The sequence below is a fragment of the Lytechinus pictus genome, chromosome 1, assembly GCF_037042905.1.
Source record: "Lytechinus pictus isolate F3 Inbred chromosome 1, Lp3.0, whole genome shotgun sequence".
Taxonomy (NCBI): domain Eukaryota; kingdom Metazoa; phylum Echinodermata; class Echinoidea; order Temnopleuroida; family Toxopneustidae; genus Lytechinus; species Lytechinus pictus.
Genome location: NC_087245.1, coordinates 19,520,372 through 19,540,753, shown reverse-complemented (window position 1 = coordinate 19,540,753; position 20,382 = coordinate 19,520,372). Strand labels below are relative to the sequence as shown.

The following is a 20,382-nucleotide window of genomic DNA, read 5'->3' as shown; positions in this document are numbered from 1 at the left end:
ATATTCATAAATTGTATTCTTCTTTAGATTCGTCAACTCCTACCACATCTACAACAAGGACCGTAGAGGTCCATGAGGGGCCCTCAGATGTTGAGAGAACCACTGAGGAATTATCCGCTACTACAAGAAGGACGACTACCAAGACAACCACAAAAAAGACTGTGACAGAGACAGTAACAGAAGAAAGTGATATGGAAATCCCAGGCATGACCTTCACAAGCCAGCAGTATGCACTTCCCCCAGGACCTCCTGGCCCTGGAACACCTGGAACCCCAATGCAAATATATGGACAAACCATTCCGGGGCAGTTGCCTACCAACATTAACATTACATTAAACATCTCAGGTTTTCAGGAAGCCATGCCAGAACCTCCCCAGTTCAGGAGGCTGGTCAATGATGTCACTGTTTCTGAAAGCCAGACTGTCCAGCTGGACTGTATCATCACAGGATCTCCTTTCCCCCAGATAACATGGCTGAAGGATGACCAGATCATCCAGGACTCACCAGATTTTCAATATATCATAAATGGCAACAGGGTATCCCTTCTTATCAATGTCACTCTTCCAGAAGATACCGGAGACTACACTTGCAGAGCTACTAATCCTTATGGTACAGCTGTCTGTACTTGCAGATTGACTGTTCGACGTGAGTTTTTTATGTTCCCCTTTATTCATTTAATTTAAAATCTACCTCTCTTGTAAATAATAATGTGTAAATAAATTCTTAAAAGATAACATATTTCTCCCCTTGTATAATAAATATTCTCCACAAAAGCAGCAATAGCTAACATTCTTTCATTTGTGATGATTATTATTACTTTCAATTATTATTTTTACATTTTCCCTGTCAAATGTATAGAAAGATTCAAAGTAGAATGATTAAGATTTTAATGAACATGATATTAAAATGATAGTAAACCACTTTTGAATTATACTGTATGTGCTCAAGTACTGTAGTTAAAATTCGATAGTTCTTTTCTTTTCTTTGGCAGCTGGTAAGATGAGGACAGTCAGTGGTGATGAGGCCTTCTCTGAATCAGAAGTGATACGACGAGTAAGGAAAACCACTACAACAACTACTACCAGGGTAGCAGAAAGTGACATTGAGGCCCCCTCAGAGTACTCCGAGCGTACTTACAGAGTTGTCAGGAACAAGCCACCTAAGTTTCTAAATGAACTACTAGACATTGAGGTACTGGAAAACAGTACTGCCAAGTTTGATTCCAGAGTTACCGGACGCCCTGCTCCACAGATAAGATGGTTTAGTGATGGTATTGAGATCCATCCTGGAGGACGTTACACGTTGCATTATGATGACCAGGGACACTGCTCATTGACAATTATTAATGTGACTCGTGATGATTCTGCAGAAATCGAATGTCGGGCTGTGAATGCAGCTGGAGAAGAAGCATCTAGCTTTGCTGACCTCATTGTAAAACCCATTCCACAGGCAGGCAAAAGGCCCAGAAGAAGACGGGAACACCAGACATTGCTTATTCATGGTCAGAAGCCAAAATTCACCTCTGAATTCAAGTCAACACAGGTGACTGAAGGGCACACTGCTAAATTTGTTGTTAAGGTTTCTGGAACACCCCGCCCTTCTGTGACTTGGTATAAGAATGGACGCCCCATTCCTGCTGATGATCGTGTTGTGATTACATATGAAGAAGATGGAACTTGCACATTGATCATTAAGAATGTTTGTTCCGATGATGATGCAGAATACATGTGCAAGGCCGTCAATGAGCTTGGAAAAACTATTACCTATGCTGACTTGTTGGTTGAAACCACTTCTAGAGAGCGAATTACCACAATTCAAGAAGAACCTGAAGAAGAAACATGGACTGAACGAGTTGAGAAAGTTGTTGAGAGTGACACTGAAAGTGTTCGCACAATAACAACTACAACAACAACCAAAAAGGTGACGACTGTGTTGAGGGATGGACAAGAGCCGACCGGTGGTACAGAAAGTATGACTGTGGAGGTGCGGCCAAGGGATCGAACTCAAGCTCAACCAAGAACTACACATCAAACAATATTTGAGACTGATATTGGTCAGAGGGGACCTGATGATTACAATGTGGAAGATTATGAGGTGATCCGAGAATATGGTCCTAGACCAAGGATGACCCAAGAAGTAAATATTCCAATGAGTCCAGGTCAGCAAGAAGTCACCATTCCCATTGGCAAACCACCTGAAAGGTCAACGCAGGAGTTCACTCTTACTCGTCAGATACATCCTACTGTTACAGAGAAAGAAGTGTTACCTGACCAAAGACAGCCCGCAGAGTATCACCCACAATTAGATAGGTTTCAGCCACCAAAGGAGGTTGAAGAAGATGTCTTATTTGAGGACTTGCATCCTCAACCATTTACTCACATCAAGCTTCCTTTTCAGAAGGAAAAACCACCCACCACAGTTCATGAGCAAGTCTCAAAGCAAGTTAAGAAACCCGATTTCACTATGAAATCATTAAGTGACCTTCCTGCTCCAGAGCAAATACCTTATGTGCATGAACCACAGGTTAAGCCATCCAGTATGAAACCAGTTGATAGTCCTGTATCCTTTAAGGGACTGGAAAAAAGAGAGCATCCTCATGTATTACACGAGGCTCCTTTATATCCAGAGGAAGTTGTTCAAGAGCAGATATCCCTGACTGAACCAATTGAGAGAATGCCACAACCACATCCTCCAGCTCAAGTAAAAGAATCTGTGGTTCCTTGTGAAGAAGTACAACCTGAATTATACAAGCCTTTTGATCAGCTACCCAAGCCCAAGGTTCCAGTTAAGGTGAAAGAACCTAGCATCTTACCTCAAAAAAAGCAGCCAGAAAGAAAACCAGTAAAATTTCCCATGCCTGAATATCCAGAGTATGAAGAAGAGGTACCATTTGAAGTTCAACCAGAGCAGCAATATCCAGTATCTTTTCCTGAGAGGAAGCCCAAGCCTGAAGTTGCTGTTAAGCCTCGAGCTAAGCAACCAACACATCCAGGAAGACCACAAGTGATAGAGGAATTGCAAGATACTGAGGCTATTGTAGGAGAAGAAGCTCAGTTGCAGACAATTATCATAGGTCTACCAAGACCCAGGATCCAATGGCTGAGAGATGGACGTCCCATTGATGGGGATCGCTTTGAGACAATTGTCCAAGAAGATGGTACATGCATACTTGTAATCAAGATTGTACTTGAAGAAGATCAAACAGTTTATGAATGCAGAGCCACTAATCCTTTGGGAACAGTTTCTTCATTTGGAAATTTGACAGTTACTAGGCAAGAAACTGTCACAAGAAGAACTGTAACTGAAACTGTCACAACAGAGATTTATACCACTGACAGTGAACAAGAACAGTACTATCCTCATAGAACACAAATAGAAATTGGTCCTGGTCGTGATAGGCGCATGTATATCCCACCGAGGCAGCCAGGACCAGTCAGTTCTTCTATTGAGATATCACCAGAGGATAGAACAGAGACAATGACTACAACTACTGTTACAGAAACCATCACAAGATATGAAGATGACACTTTGTCTGATATCACAACTCAGAGGTCAGAATATGATATGTACCCTGAATACCAACGACCTACACAGGAAATCGAGTTGATTATAGATGGTGTGCAACCTTATCCTCAAAGACAAACAGCAACTGTGCAAGGAAGACCAAGAGCACCAGAGACCCGTGAAAGGACTACAATTGATATTGATAGACAAGCTCCTCTTGCACCTGTTGAGTTTATAATTGACACAAGGGAAGATAAACCACAAGAAGAGTATGAAACTATTACAAGAAGGAAAAGGACAAGAACTACAGAGCATATTACAAGAAGGGATGTTGAAGAAGATCAAGAACCTGTAGAAAAGTACTCAATTGAATATCCCCAAGAGCCAAGGAGGCCTGTTGATTTCTCATTTGACCTGCCAACTCCAAGTACAGTTGATTACTCAGAAGAAGAAATTTTGCCTCGATATACAGAACCTCTTAAGATTGATATAGATATTCCAGAATCATACGAAATTTGTCCTGGTGCTGAGAATATTCAGCACCAATCTCCAATCGATATGCAATTTGAGCAACAGCCTGTAGAAGAAATAACTCTCGGGGCTGAGGAAATATTCCCAGCAAGACATGAGCCAATTGACCTTACATTTTCTCAGACACCAGTTGAGGAGATTGATGTTGGACCTGAAAAGGTACTACCAAGGGAGAAACCCAAACCTCTTGATGTGAAATTTCCCAAACAGGCGGTGCGGAAGGTGCCTATGGGACCAGAGAAAGTGATTCCTAAAGAAGTTCCAGAGCCTATTGAATTGACGTTTGAAGGAGCACATGTAGAGGAAATTTCTTTGGGTCCAGAAGAAGTATTACCAAAAGTTAAAACAAAACCCCAGAAACCTATTGAAATGGCATTTGATCATGCTCCAGTCGAGGAAATCACTCTAGGTCCTGAAAGGGTTCAGCCCAAGCCACAAGAGAAGCCTGAATCTTTTCAAATGGAGTTCAGAACCCCAACTGTACAAGATGTCCAGCTCAGAGAGGAAAACCTGATGCCAAAACCAAAGCCTGAAATTCCACTGCATCCTGAATATGAAGAGTTGGTAATACCATCTGAATATGCTCCAGATATGCCTACCAAACAGAAAACAATGGTAAAACAGACAGTTGTGCAAGAAGTTCATCCACAGCCAAGCAAAAAGTTGCCAACTCCTGAAGAGAGAGGTAGGAGTTTTATTGAATTAGAAACCCAGCCTCAACCACATGAGATTGAGCTCATCCTTGATCTTCAACAGCCTGAAGATGTAACAAGAACTTACACAGAAACTGTGACTACTGAAACAACCACAATCACTGAGCATGAAGAACAACCATCAATTGAATATGAAGAACTTGTTATTCCCAGCCAGCCTGAAAGGCCAAGAAAACCAACACAGAAAGCTCAAAAGAAGCAAACGGAGCCAATCACTGTTGAAGAATCGGACCTCTTGCCAGAAGATTCAATTCCTGGACATACTCCTCTATCTCCAGAAGAGCTTCCATTTGCAAGAGCAGCTGTCACCAGGATACCCCCAGAAGTGTTGACAGCTCCTCATGATGTTGAAGTTTCATATGGGGATACAGCTAGGTTAGAATGTCAGATTACTGGAGAACCACAACCTCTTGCCAGATGGAGAAGGGATGGAACACCAGTGACAGGTAATAGATACCTAACACTTGTTGAGAGGGATGGACGTGTTGTTCTTGTAATTAACCCAGTTGAAGAAGTTGATGACACTGAGTTTGAGTGTGTTGCTACTAACGAAGAAGGAACTGTTTCAACATATGCTGATGTACATGTTCAAGATATACCTCATGAAAAAGTAAAACCTCGCACAGAAAAACGTCCAAAGAGGACAGAAAAAGTGTCTGTTTCTGTGAAACCTCAGAGAAGAGAAACTGCTGAAATTGAAATTGAGGAAGACCGACCACTCAAGTCATTTGAGGTAACTGTTGATGTTCCTAAACCAATCTCTCCTGAAGATCTTCAACAACCGTCGCGTGGACCTGCAGATGTACCAATTCACCCAATTCAAAAATTCAAACCTGAAAAACCAGAATATGAAATTCTGGTAATACCAAAGGGAGAGGAAGAAGAAGAAACCATAACTATATCAGAAAGTGTAACAACAGTTGTTGAAACCAAGGAGGTACCTTCAAGGGAGAAGTCCCAGGTTTTAATTAATCAAAAACAAAAACCTCTTGCTCCTGTAGAATTAACACTAGAAATGCCCAAGCAGGAAGAGCCAGAATACGAGGTGCTAGTTGTACCAGAAGTGCCTGAAGATGAGTCTGTGACAACTGTTACTGAAATCATAACCACTGTTGTTGAAACTGAAGAATATCCTAGTCAACGTGAGACAACGCAAGTTGAAATGCAAACTCCAAAGAGGCCACTAGCACCTGTTGAACTTACTTTTGATGCTCCAAAGTATGGGCAACCTGAATTTGAAGAAGTTGTAATTCCAGCCAAGCAGCCTCAGGAACCCAAAATTCCAAAGACACGACAAACCACACAGGTAATACTTGAAGAGGAGAAAAAACCTCTCGCTCCAGTTGAGTTGACCTTTGGTATTCCTAAAGAGGAACAGCCAGAATATGAGGTTTTTGTCATTCCTCAGGAACCACAACCAGAGGAGGAAACTGTCACAACTATTGAAGAGACTGTTACAACTGTTGTTGAGACACAAGAGGTCCCAGACACACGAGAAACTACACAAGTGTTACTGGAAAAGGATAAAAAGCCACTTGCACCAGTTGAACTGACCTTCGATATTCCCAAAGAGGAACAGCCAGAATATGAGGTTCTTGTCATTCCTCAAGAACCACAACCAGAGGAGGAAACTGTCACAACTATTGAAGAGACTGTAACAACTGTTGTTGAGACACAAGAGGTTCCAGACACACGAGAAACTACACAAGTGTTTGTTGAAAAAGGCAAACAGCCACTTGCACCAGTTGAATTGACCTTTGATATTCCCAAAGAAGAACAACCAGAATATGAGGTTCTTGTCATTCCTCAGGAAGCACAACCAGAGGAGGAAACTGTCACAACTATTGAAGAGACTGTTACAACTGTTGTTGAGACACGGGACATTCCTGAAACACGAGAAACCACACAAGTGTTACTGGAAAAAGATAAAAAACCACTTGCACCAGTTGAACTGACCTTCGATATTCCCAAAGAGGAACAGCCAGAATATGAGGTTCTTGTCATTCCTCAAGAACCACAACCAGAGGAGGAAACTGTCACAACTATTGAAGAGACTATTACAACTGTTGTTGAGACACAAGATGTCCCAGACACACGAGAAACTACACAAGTGTTACTGGAAAAGGATAAAAGGCCACTTGCACCAGTTGAACTGACCTTCGATATTCCTAAAGAGGAACAGCCAGAATATGAGGTTCTTGTCATTCCTCAAGAACCACAACCAGAGGAGGAAACTGTCACAACTATTGAAGAGACTGTTACAACTGTTGTTGAGACACAAGAGGTTCCAGACACACGAGAAACTACACAAGTGTTTGTTGAAAAAGGCAAACAGCCACTTGCACCAGTTGAACTGACCTTTGATATTCCCAAAAAAGAACAACCAGAATATGAGGTTCTTGTCATTCCTCAGGAAGCCCAACCAGAGGAGGAAACTGTCACAACTATTGAAGAGACTGTTACAACTGTTGTTGAGACACAAGAGGTCCCAGACACACGAGAAACTACACAAGTGTTACTGGAAAAGGATAAAAAGCCACTTGCACCAGTTGAACTGACCTTCGATATTCCCAAAGAGGAACAGCCAGAATATGAGGTTCTTGTCATTCCTCAAGAACCACAACCAGAGGAGGAAACTGTCACAACTATTGAAGAGACTGTTACAACTGTTGTTGAGACACAAGAGGTTCCAGACACACGAGAAACTACACAAGTGTTTGTTGAAAAAGGCAAACAGCCACTTGCACCAGTTGAATTGACCTTTGATATTCCCAAAGAAGAACAACCAGAATATGAGGTTCTTGTCATTCCTCAGGAAGCACAACCAGAGGAGGAAACTGTCACAACTATTGAAGAGACTGTTACAACTGTTGTTGAGACACGGGACATTCCTGAAACACGAGAAACCACACAAGTGTTACTGGAAAAAGATAAAAAACCACTTGCACCAGTTGAACTGACCTTCGATATTCCCAAAGAGGAACAGCCAGAATATGAGGTTCTTGTCATTCCTCAAGAACCACAACCAGAGGAGGAAACTGTCACAACTATTGAAGAGACTATTACAACTGTTGTTGAGACACAAGATGTCCCAGACACACGAGAAACTACACAAGTGTTACTGGAAAAGGATAAAAGGCCACTTGCACCAGTTGAACTGACCTTCGATATTCCTAAAGAGGAACAGCCAGAATATGAGGTTCTTGTCATTCCTCAAGAACCACAACCAGAGGAGGAAACTGTCACAACTATTGAAGAGACTGTTACAACTGTTGTTGAGACACAAGAGGTTCCAGACACACGAGAAACTACACAAGTGTTTGTTGAAAAAGGCAAACAGCCACTTGCACCAGTTGAACTGACCTTTGATATTCCCAAAAAAGAACAACCAGAATATGAGGTTCTTGTCATTCCTCAGGAAGCCCAACCAGAGGAGGAAACTGTCACAACTATTGAAGAGACTGTTACAACTGTTGTTGAGACACAAGACATTCCTGAAACACAAGAAACCACACAAGTGTTACTGGAAAAGGATAAAAAGCCACTTGCACCAGTTGAACTGACCTTCGGTATTCCCAAAGAGGAACAGCCAGAATATGAGGTTCTTGTCATTCCTCAAGAACCACAACCAGAGGAGGAAACTGTCACAACTATTGAAGAGACTGTTACAACTGTTGTTGAGACACGAGAGGTCCCAGACACACGAGAAACTACACAAGTGTTTGTTGAAAAAGGAAAACAGCCACTTGCACCAGTTGAATTGACCTTTGATATTCCCAAAGAAGAACAACCAGAATATGAGGTTCTTGTCATTCCTCAGGAAGAACAACCAGAGGAAGAGACTATCACAACCATTGAAAAAACTGTTACAACTGTTGTTGAGACACAAGACATTCCTGAAACACAAGAAACCACACAAGTGTTACTGGAAAAGGATAAAAAGCCACTTGCACCAGTTGAACTGACCTTCGGTATTTCCAAAGAGGAACAGCCAGAATATGAGGTTCTTGTCATTCCTCAAGAACCACAACCAGAGGAGGAAACTGTCACAACTATTGAAGAGACTGTTACAACTGTTGTTGAGACACAAGAGGTCCCAGACACACGAGAAACTACACAAGTGTTTGTTGAAAAAGGCAAACAGCCACTTGCACCAGTTGAATTGACCTTTGATATTCCCAAAGAAGAACAACCAGAATATGAGGTTCTTGTCATTCCTCAGGAAGAACAACCAGAGGAAAAGACTATCACAACCATTGAAAAAACTGTTACAACTGTTGTTGAGGTCCCAGAAACACGAGAAACCACTCAGGTGCTATTCGAAAAGGAGAAGAAGCCCCTTGAACCAGTTGAGTTGACTTTAGAGGTTCCAAGAGATGAGCAGCCAGAGTATGAGGAGGAGGTGCCCCATCAACCTGAATATGAAGTTGTGGTCATACCTATGGAACCAGAATCTGAAATTGAAACCATCACTACTGTTACCGAAACTGTTACAACTGTTGTTGAATCAGAACAACAGCCAGACTTGAGACAAACAACACAAGTTAAAATTGATCAACAAAAACAACCACTTGCTCCAGTCGAATTAACCCTTGAAATGCCAAAAGATGAAAAACCAGAATATGAAGTGTTAGTAATGCCCATGGAGCAACCACAGGAGCAGCCTGAATATGAAATAATTGTACAACCAATGGAGCAACCAGTGGATGAAGAAGTCACAACTGAGACTGTTACAACTGTAAAAGAAATAGTCAGAACTGAAGAGGTTCCAAGTACCATTGAGACTAGTGAAGTCATTATTGATCAAGAACAGCCTCATGCTCCCATAGAACTTACATTTGAGATTCCAGAGGAGGAAAAAACAGGGATCAAAGATGTACCAATGCATGAGGAATATGAGATTTTAGTTATGCCATTGGAAGAGGAGGAGAAAACTACAACTACGATAGTAACAGAAACACTGACAACGGTCATAGAATCAGAAAAAATACCAGAAACTAAAGAGATTAGTCAGATGGTAATAGATCAAAAACATAGTCTCGGTGAAGTAGAATTAACACTTGAATTGTCTCCAGGCGAACAGCCTGAAGTTGGAGTGGTGCAACCATTTCAAGAAGAAGCTATTCAAACACTTGCTGAAGATATACCAGAAAGATCTGAAGCTGTTTCACATGATGAGCCAGGTGTTCAAGTTATTGTCAAGCAGGAACCTCCCCAGGTTATTAGACCTCTTGAAGATATTGTTACTGATGTTGGGAAGACTGTCAGGTTAACATCACAGATTGTAGGTCATCCTCAGCCTACCATCCAGTGGCTTAAACATGGTAAGCCCATCACCGGAGAGAGATATGTAACCCTTATTGAAAGAGATGGCAATACTGTCCTGTTAATTTCACCAGTCAAGCACGAAGATGAAACAGATTTTGAGTGCATTGGTACTAATGAGAAAGGAACTGTTTCATCAAAATCTGAAATATTCCTAGGTCCAAAGAAACCACATGAAAAGCCTACTGAACCATCACCCCTTAAGCCTGAAGAAAAATCTGTCAAGAAACCAGAACCAGAGACAGAAAGTCCATTGGAGCACATTCCTGTCAGTGAAGAGGTAACACCTCAAGTAGTAGAGCAGGAGAAACCAACAGGCCCTTCAGAACTACCAGAAAAGCCTGAGGAGCTTCCTGTCACAGAAGAGGTTGTAATGCCTCAAAAGGTAGAGCAGGAACGCCCAAGAGGCCCTGCAGACTTACCAGAAGAACCTGAATATGAAGAGGTTGTTGCAATCAGTGAAGAAATGGTGTCTGCTGAAATCATACTTATGGCTGGTGAAGAACCAGAATATGAGGAGGAAATTGTAATGCCAGAAGAGGAAGTAACAGAAGAAATTGAAATAACTACTCGTGAAGTTACTGATGTACTTATAGAGAAGAAACCTGAGGGTGTTCAGATCGAATTTGAGTTGCCTCAAGAAAAACCAGAAGAAACCTCTACAACAATTATCACACAGTCTGCGACAAGTGTCACTGAGACAGTGACTATCGAACAAGACAAAGGCCCGCAGAGAGCTGAGGTCGTGATCGACCAAGAGCAACAGCCCTTGCAGCCGATCGAACTCGTATTGGACGTGAGAGAAGAAGAAGAAATTCCAAAGATGCCAGAGTTTGAAGAATTAGTTATACCTAGTGAAGAAATTCCACAAAAAATAGAGAGAACTGAAGTGGTGATTGAGAAAGGGGAGGATGAGCAAAAACCCATAGAAATTGTCTTTGAGGCTCCCCAGCAGCCACTAACAACAGAAGAGGTCTCAACAACAGTAACAGAATCAGTATCAGAAGTTGTTGAAACAAGAATGGACTTTGCCCCAGAACCAACAGAGGTTGTGATGGAAATTGAGATTCCACGTGAACCTGAGGAACAAAGAGAAGTTTCAAAAGTGATAATGGAGAAGGGACCAGAAGAATTGCAAGATGTTGAGCTCATTCTGGATATCTCGGAAGAAAAAGAGGAACCTAAGGACAAAATATTTATTGAAATCATTCGACATGTTACTGATATCAAAGTAGAAATTGGTGGTCGAGCACAATTCACTTGCTTGATACTCGGAAGCCCAAGGCCAACTTTCCAGTGGTTTGCCAATGGCAGGCCACTCCAGGGTGACCGGTTCATCTCCATCTTCAATCTTGATGGAACGTGTGAGCTAATCATCACTGAGGTACAGGAAGAAGATGAGACTGTGTATGTGTGCCGTGCTGAAAACCCTGCTGGAGTTGTCACCACTGAGGCAGAGCTAATCATTCCTGGTACTGGTACAGGTAAGTTTACAGTCTTATTTCTTTTTCTTGAAATTTTTATGAAAGAAAATTTATATTTGGTTTCTAAGTTTGAGCCTGTGCTTCCTGTATGTGTATACCAGATGATTGAAAGAAGTTAACAACCGAAAGATGGCTAATGACTTTAAAAAGTAGTAATTAACAGTAAAGTTAAACATCTTTGAAAGACATTTTAATCTAATCTCATTTATTCATTTTTGTTTTTTAGTTTTACAGGAAATAAAAAAAATATTTAGAAAAAACTCCTTAAATGATTTTCATCAAATCACTTTGTTTGTTTCCCTTTCTTAATTTTCAGTACATTTTCATTTTTTAAATAGCTATGTGAATATAAACATTGCTGTATAGATTGTTCTATCCTTTAATATACTTTTATAACAGCGACTTATTCCACACACATGCATTGCATCAGTTTGAGCAAATGTGATAATTGTTAGGGATCAAAATCAGTAATTTAGTTTGCAATTCTATATGAAATATATAATTTGCTTAGTTGGATTAGAAATGAATCTATTTCAGGCTTGCTTGTTTTTTTTCATTTATTTAATTATGGATTCACATTTAAAGTGGTACTCCAGGCTGTAAATGATGTGATATGAGTGAATACAATGATAATGAATAAGCAAAACATTTGAAATTTCCACAGGAAAGGGTGAAAAATAATGACATTGTGTCTTTTTTTTGTTGATTTGTAATACCTCTGTTAAACAGCTTTTGCATGCCATGATATAAATATGCAGTAAGTGAGCTGATACCATGTCCCAAATATATATGTTATATTTTATCATATGAAATTATTTTCAATTTGATTTTTGCTCCAAGAATTGGAGGATAGGATTAATTCGCTTTATAATATGTAAAATTATCATTGCTGTAACATAATTTGTTTCAAGGGATACATTTTTCATACATCTTTTTTAATTAAGATTTTATAAAAGAATATAGTAAAGCGAAGACTTGGAATATGACATCATCAGTTCACTCATTGCATATTCCTGGAAACCATTTCACTGAAAAGATAAAACTTAAAAATCAAATACTTGATATTTCAGTTCTGATATTCATGAAATTTGTCAGTGGTTTGCTTCTGTACTTTTACTCTATTGATTCAATCATAATATCTTCAGCCTGGAGTACCAATTTTTACCATGCTAGATGCAAAAAATCCTTGCATGACCACTATCTATCCTTCCATGGTATGCTATGCATGTGTGACATTTCTTCTGTCAACATGATCACTCTCATTTATGAATTAGACCTAAAAGAAATAAATTATTGATTTATTTGCATATTTATATTGGTTTAGATCTCCAACAAAAAAAACCTTTGAATTCCATGGATCACTTCTACAAGGGGAGTTATTTTCTTTTGTAAAACAAATGTGAATTCTTCTTTTTTCATATGAGATATTGCTTTTAAGGTAAGTCACAGAGTGACTCTATCTAGGTCATTGTCTCGCTGAAGATATTAATAATGATGTTATTCCATTTCCTTACCTTGGTGAATATCCTGGAGACCACTATTGAAGCAGCTTCCATTTTTTAGCCCATTACATTAAAGGCATTATGCATTTTTCTTTTATCATAGCCAAATATAATACATATTGCCCTAATAGGGATTAACTGGGGGCTCTATCACAACTTATGAAGTCTATCTTTCACACATTAAAAAGAAGTACCCTTTTACCCACATATTTTTGGTCTGCTTCCTAGTACAAAAAATATCAACATTCATACTCAACAGACCGGTTAGTAAGAATGTAATTTAAAAGTGCAAGATGGCAGGGGATGGGAAAAGTGCCCTTGATTTAATTTTGAATTATACAGATATAGTAGTACTAGTAGTAAAAAGATTTTTTAGTAGAACTGCTAATATGATTTTATTGGTGTCTTATATTATCATCAGTCAATTCCTGCATTTCCACGCATATGTTTGCATCTTTCATCAATGATTTCCTTTTCTGCTTTGTGTTTATTTTGCCTGCTTGTCTCATATATACTTTGTAACTATAGGAGAAACAAAGCATGCAAGGACTTTTTGATTAAGTATCAATTTACAAGCCCCCCCCCCCCCACAAAAAATTACATATATATATATATATATATGTATATTGTGAAAGAAATGAATGACAAGAACAACGGTAGGCGTTGCTTAAATCATGGTTCCCCAGAGCTATCTGCCCTTTGGAAATATTGGTGATGCCAAAAAACATCTCTGCCGGGAATCAAACCTGGGCCCCCAGCTTTGAACGCCAGTGCCTTAACCACTAGACCACAGAGACGAGTTAGTGGCTAAGATGACCCCGATCCGATTAACCGTCAGATAAACAGATTCTTGACACCACCAATTAAATTTTTCTTTGCCAGGTGTAGGTGAGTTTTGAACAATGACAAGCTTGTCATTTTTTTATTTTATTTGTTTGGCAAAAAGGAATTATTGATTTACTTGACCCAAGTATTTGAGGGTTTCTTATGGTGTCTGGAGGTTGTTTGAGATTCATCTGTTGTCACATCTATAATTTATATCTAGATATTTTAATGTTTTGGCTGTCTTGATTTCTGACTTCGTTTGCTTCTGGTAAATGTTATCAGAAAAAGCCTTGCATTTGCATTGGCATGGTACTTATATGCATGCTAGCCTCCTTTTTATTTGCTCATTGAAATTTCTTTTAGCATGTACCTTGATTTCAAGACATGTTTTACATCAACGTGATTGCATGAATCATTGCATCTGCTGATTTTGGTAGAGTATTACCTAGAATATCAGATTTGATATGCTAGAGGAAGGACTTTGGATTCTGATGTTTTTTTTATTTAGTATATTTCATTGATCTCTTATGCATGGCGCTTGCATTGTTTCCATACAAGAATGGGATCATGCTTTCTCCTCTGTCTGCATCTGGGAGAGTGCATGCCTTGCATTTACCTTGTAAGTATTGATCAATGGCCTCACAGTGCATGCTTCCAGAAACCATTTCTGTATAGCTCTGATGTCATGTTTACTGTTTCTTCTTGATACATCTTATAGTGGAAGTGGAGCAGACCAAAGAAGTAACAGTAACAACAACAACCACCACCAAGGTAGTGAAAGAGGTCATTGATGCTGAAAGAGAACCAGATGAGGAAATAGTACCTGTTACTGTAATCCCTCAAGAGCCAGAAGAAAAGGTGGATGTTGTGGAAGAAATCATCACAAGACCAACTGAAAATGGTGAGGTGGAAATAGTGAAGAGGAAAGTAACCACAACTACCAAGACACAAAAGGTGACTGAGGTTGTAGAAGAAGAGGTTGAAGAAGAGGAAGAAGAAGGAGCACCCGAGGAAGATCGTGATCTAGGACTACCTCATGAAAATATACTCTTGAAGTTCATGGATTCCCTTCCTGAGCAGCATGTACAAACTGCTGAAGAAATTGAAGAGCTTGCTCCTACTGAGGTCAAGCCTTCTGAAGTTGAAGAAATGCCTGCTGCAGTTCTTGAAACACCACAGAAGGAAGAAAAAGTTCATGAACAAGTACCACAAGAATTTGCTCCTATTGAGATAAAGCCTTCAGAGGTTGAAGAGATTCCAGCAGCAGTGAGTGAAATTCCACAAAGAGAAGAACAAATGACAGAGCAAATACCTGAAGAACTTGCTCCTACTGAAGTCAAGCCTTCTGAAGTTGAAGAGATGCCTGCTGTAGTTCTTGAAACACCACATAAAGAAGAGAAAGTTCTTGAACAAGTACCACAAGAATTTGCTCCTGTCGAAGTAAAGCCATCAGAGGTTGAAGAGTTTCCAGCCGCAGTGAGTGAAATTCCACAAAGAGAAGAACAAATGACAGAGCAAATACCTGAAGAACTTGCTCCTATGAAGGTCAAGCCTTCTGAAGTTGAAGAAATGCCCGCTGCAGTTTTTGAAACACCACAGAAAGAAGAAAAAGTTCCTGAACAAGTACCACAAGAATTTGCTCCTGTTGAAGTAAAGCCATCAGAGGTTGAAGAGGTTCCAGCAGCAGTGAGTGAAATTCCACAAAGAGAAGAACAAGTACTGGAGCAAAGACCGGAAGAACTTGCTCCTACTGAGGTCAAGCCTTCTGAAGTTGAAGAGATGCCCGCTGCAGTTCTTGAAACACCACATAAAGAAGAACAAGTTCCTGAACAAGTACCACAAGAATTTGCTCCTGTTGAAGTAAAGCCATCAGAGGTTGAAGAGATTCCAGCAGCAGTGAGTGAAATTCCACAAAGAGAGGAACAAGTACTGGAGCAAAGACCGGAAGAACTTGCTCCTACTGAGGTCAAGCCTTCTGAAGTTGAAGAAATGCCTGCTGCAGTTCTTGAAACACCACATAAAGAAGAAAAAGTTCCTGAACAAGTGCCAAAAGAATTTTCTCCTGTCGAAGTAAAGCCATCAGAGGTTGAAGAGATTCCAGCAGTAGTAAGTGAAATTCCACAAAGAGAAGAACAAGTACTGGAGCAAAGACCGGAAGAACTTGCTCCTACTGAGGTCAAGCCTTCTGAAGTTGAAGAGATGCCTGCTGCAGTTTTTGAAACGCCACAGAAAGAAGAAAAAGTTCCTGAACAAGTACCACAAGAATTTTCTCCTGTCGAAGTAAAGCCATCAGAGGTTGAAGAGATTCCAGCAGCAGTAAGTGAAATTCCACAAAGAGAAGAACAAAGAACGGAGCAAATACCTGAAGAACTTGTTCCTACTGAGGTCAAGCCTTCTGAAGTTGAAGAAATGCCTGCTGCAGTTCTTGAAACACCACAGAAAGAAGAGAGAGTTCCTGAACAAGTACCACAAGAATTTGCACCTGTTGAAGTAAAGCCATCAGAGGTTGAAGAGATTCCAACAGCAGTAACTGAAATTCCACAAAGAGAGGAGCAAGTTCTAGAGCAAGTACCTGAAGATCTTGCTCCTATGGATGTCAAACCATCAAGAGTAGAGGAAAAGCCAATCGCTACTGTCGAAGTTGCCATTAAAACAGATGTTATTCAACAGGAAATTACAAAGAATGTGGATGAGGCTGAACTTATGCCAGGTGAGACACCCAGTGAATTGTACACAGATGAACTTGAAATTGCACAGCGTGGACCGGCTAGTCTTATCACTGAAGTTGAAACTGTTTTAAATTTTGGAGAACCACGTGAAACCACCCTTGCAAGCATTGATATAGAAGGTGCTGAGATGCCTGACATTTCTCTGGAAATATCAGGGCTCCAACCAGAGGAGACAAAAGAAATAGATATCAGCACTGAATTAGCTGTCCATGCTGCTGCAGAAGATTTACCCGAAGCTGTAGAAGTTGTGAAAGAGGAGCAGCCATACATTCTTCATAATGTGGAAAGTCAGACTGCAGAGATTGGAGATACTGTCCGTCTTACTTGTCAAATTACTGGAACACCAATGCCAGATATTGTTTGGCACCAAAATAATCAGCCTCTCCAGGGTGAAAGATACATCACTCTTATTGAGAAAGATGGCAGCACAGTGCTGGTAATAAGTCCTGCGGAAGAAGAAGACAATACCACTTTTGAATGCATTGGCACAAGTCCTATTGGGACTGTGTCAAGCAAAGCAGAGCTATGTATTGGTAGAGAAATTATTGAAACTGTTCAAGAAGACATTGACACCACCACCTCTGAGGTCACTGCAGAAATGAAGACCGAGATAGTAGAGGTTTCAGTCACCACAGATCAAGTTGATACACCTGTTAGTTCTACACAAGCAATAATCAGAGTAGATGACATTCAGCTCCCTCAGAGGGATGAACAAACTTCCCAATCTATTCCAGGTGAAGTAGTCTCAATTGAGGTACCAGTTCAGTCAGTGGAGCAAATTTCAACTGTTGTGCCAGAAATTTCTGAAGTAGAGCAACAGACAATGTATGGAGCTACTGGTGAAATATCTGTAGAGATCAAACCGCAGCAGGTGGAGGATGTAAGCACAACTGTTGTTGAGATATCTCATAGAGAAGAAAAGACCATATATGATATGCCGAGTGAATTGGCAGTGATCGAGATGAAACCAGAAGATGTAGAAGACGTTGAAACTACTGTTGTGGAACTTGCTCAACAAGAAGAACAATTACCTTATGAAGCTCCATCTGAACTGACTCTCACAGAAATACCAAGTAAAGCCAGCGAACAATTACCAGAAGAAGTAGTGAAAGTTCCACAGGTGCAAGAGGAGATACCTTACTCAGTCTCCGTAGAAGTACCAGTGGACGATATTAAAACAGATGAAGCCAAACAATTGCCGACTGTGCTCCTTGATATTACTCAGAAGGAAGAGACACCATTATATGAAAGTCCAGCTGATGTCACAGCTTTTGAAGTTAAACCAGAAAGTGTTGAAGATTTTCCAGCTGCAGCAGGTGAAATATCTCGGGTTGAGGAAAAAACTACATTCTCAGCTCCAAGTGAACTTGTCTCACTCGAGATCAAATCAGAGGAACCACATGAAATAACTGATGCTATCTTGGGAGCCAGAACACAAGAGACCAAGGAAGGTGTTGCTCTTGAAGTTCTCCTTACTCAGCAGGAAATTCCAGGTAAAGATATCGAAATAGAGGTCACTTCACAAGAGATGGAAAAGGAAAGTGTTGCGATAGAAATAGAGAGAGCACCCGATAAAGAGGTCACTGAAATTACTGAAGTATCTTTGACTGTTGAGAAGCAGGAACCTGAATATCCTGATATTACCATCGAAGTTCAAAAAATTGAAGAAGAGAAAGAAATTTCTGGTGTAGGGGATATTAATATTCCTGTAGAAAAGCCCTCTGAACAAGAATTGGTCTTTGAAGCACCATCAATCATTGAACCATTGACAAACATTGGCCAGAATATAGGAGATACAGTTATATTGAAGTGTCAGATTATTGGAACCCCCCAGCCAATTATAAGATGGTTCCACAATGGTGGACCAGTACAAGGCCCAAGATTTACTACACTTTTTGAGAAGGATGGTAAGACCGTCCTCGTCATCAACCCTCTTGAGGAGACTGACAGGGAATTTGAGTGTGTAGGTACCAATGAATATGGGAGAGTTTCTACTACCTTCAAGATTGATTTGACAAAAGGTCTTGATTCAGAAGAGAAAACAATTGAAACCACAAGAGTTGAAGTGACCAAAGATCAGGTAACTGAAGTGGAAGAAACTACTGTTTCTGAACCTATTGAGATTAGTATATCTACCATTAAACATGTTGAGGGGGATGAAGTAACTGAAACGATAAGTGCAATAGAAATAGAGAGCACCATGCCTGAGGAAATATATTCTACAATTGAAATAACACAACATGAAGAGCAAATCCCTCTAGAATACCCATCAGAGGTTGAAATAGGTACTGCAGACCAACCTGAGAGGGCCGAGAAAATTCATGCAGCAGGAGCAGAAGTACCTGGTGTTGAAGAAAGAGTACCAGAAACTTTGCAAGAAGATCTGCTTCCCATAGTCCAAGAAACTGATAAAGTGGAGGTCTTGACGGAAGTGATAATGGAGACAACACAGAGGGAGATCATACTGACTGAGGAAACAACGTCTGAGGTTGCACCAAGTGATTTAAAACCCAGTGAAGTAGAAGAGATTACGTCACAAATGGTTGAACTTCCAGTTGTTGAAGAAACTAGAATGTACGCTACTCCAGAAGAAGTTGTTTCTATTGAAATAAAGCCTGAAGAGATCCAAGAACTTCCCACTGCAGTAGTTGAAATACCTCACAAAGAAGAGGCAGTACCTCAAGAAACACCATCTGAAGTAACAGCAATTGAAATAAAACCTGAAGAAGTTGAAGAGGTCTCAGCCATGACAATTGAACTTCCTGAAATTGAAGAGACTTATAAATATACAGCACCTAGTGAAGTTATTTCAATTGAAATAAAGCCTGAAGAAATTCAAGAACTTCCTACTGCAGTAGTTGAAATACCTCACAAAGAAGAGGCAGTACCTCAAGAAACACCATCTGAAGTTACAGCAATTGAAATAAAGCCTGAGGAAGTTGAAGAGATACCAGCCATGACAATTGAACTTCCTGAAATTGAAGAGACCCACAAATATACAGCACCTAGTGAAGTTATTTCAATTGAAATCAAGCCTGAAGAAATTCAAGAGCTTCCAACTGTTGTTGTTGAAATACCTTACAAAGAAGAGGCAGTACCTCAAGAAACACCGTCTGAAGTTACATCAATTGAAATAAAGCCTGAAGAAGTTGAAGAGGTCTCAGCCATGACAATTGAACTTCCTGAAATTGAAGAGACCCACAAATATACAGCACCTAGTGAAGTTATTTCAATTGAAATCAAGCCTGAAGAAATTCAAGAGCTTCCAACTGCTGTTGTTGAAATACCTCACAAAGAAGAGGCAGTACCTCAAGAAACACCATCTGAAGTTACAGCAATTGAAATAAAGCCTGAGGAAGTTGGAGAGATGCAGGCCATGACAATTGAACTTCCTGAAATTGGAGAGACCCACAAATATACAGCACCTAGTGAAGTTATTTCAATTGAAATCAAGCCTGAAGAAATTCAAGAGCTTCCAACTGCTGTTGTTGAAATACCTCACAAAGAAGAGGCAGTACCTCAAGAAACACCATCTGAAGTTACAGCAATTGAAATAAAGCCTGAGGAAGTTGAAGAGATGCAAGCCATGACAATTGAACTTCCTGAAATTGAAGAGACCCACAAATATATAGCACCTAGTGAAGTTATTTCAATTGATATAAAGCCTGAAGAAATTCAAGAACTTCCTACCGCAGTAGTTGAAATACCTCACAAAGAAGAGGCAGTACCTCAAGAAACACCATCTGATGTTACAGCAATTGAAATAAAG

At 40.2% G+C, this 20,382-nt stretch overlaps 1 protein-coding gene across 1 annotated transcript in view; it reads left to right on the top strand.

The window, feature by feature from the left end:
• The window catches only part of LOC129258918 (titin-like), a 292,780-nt gene that overhangs the window by 51,451 nt on the left and 220,947 nt on the right, over nucleotides 1-20,382 (top strand). Inside the window, exons 37-39 of the mRNA XM_064097713.1 lie at nucleotides 28-645; nucleotides 992-11,557; nucleotides 14,603-20,173. Coding sequence (XP_063953783.1) covers nucleotides 28-645; nucleotides 992-11,557; nucleotides 14,603-20,173 — 16,755 coding nt within the window. The remainder of the gene's footprint in view (nucleotides 1-27; nucleotides 646-991; nucleotides 11,558-14,602; nucleotides 20,174-20,382) is intronic.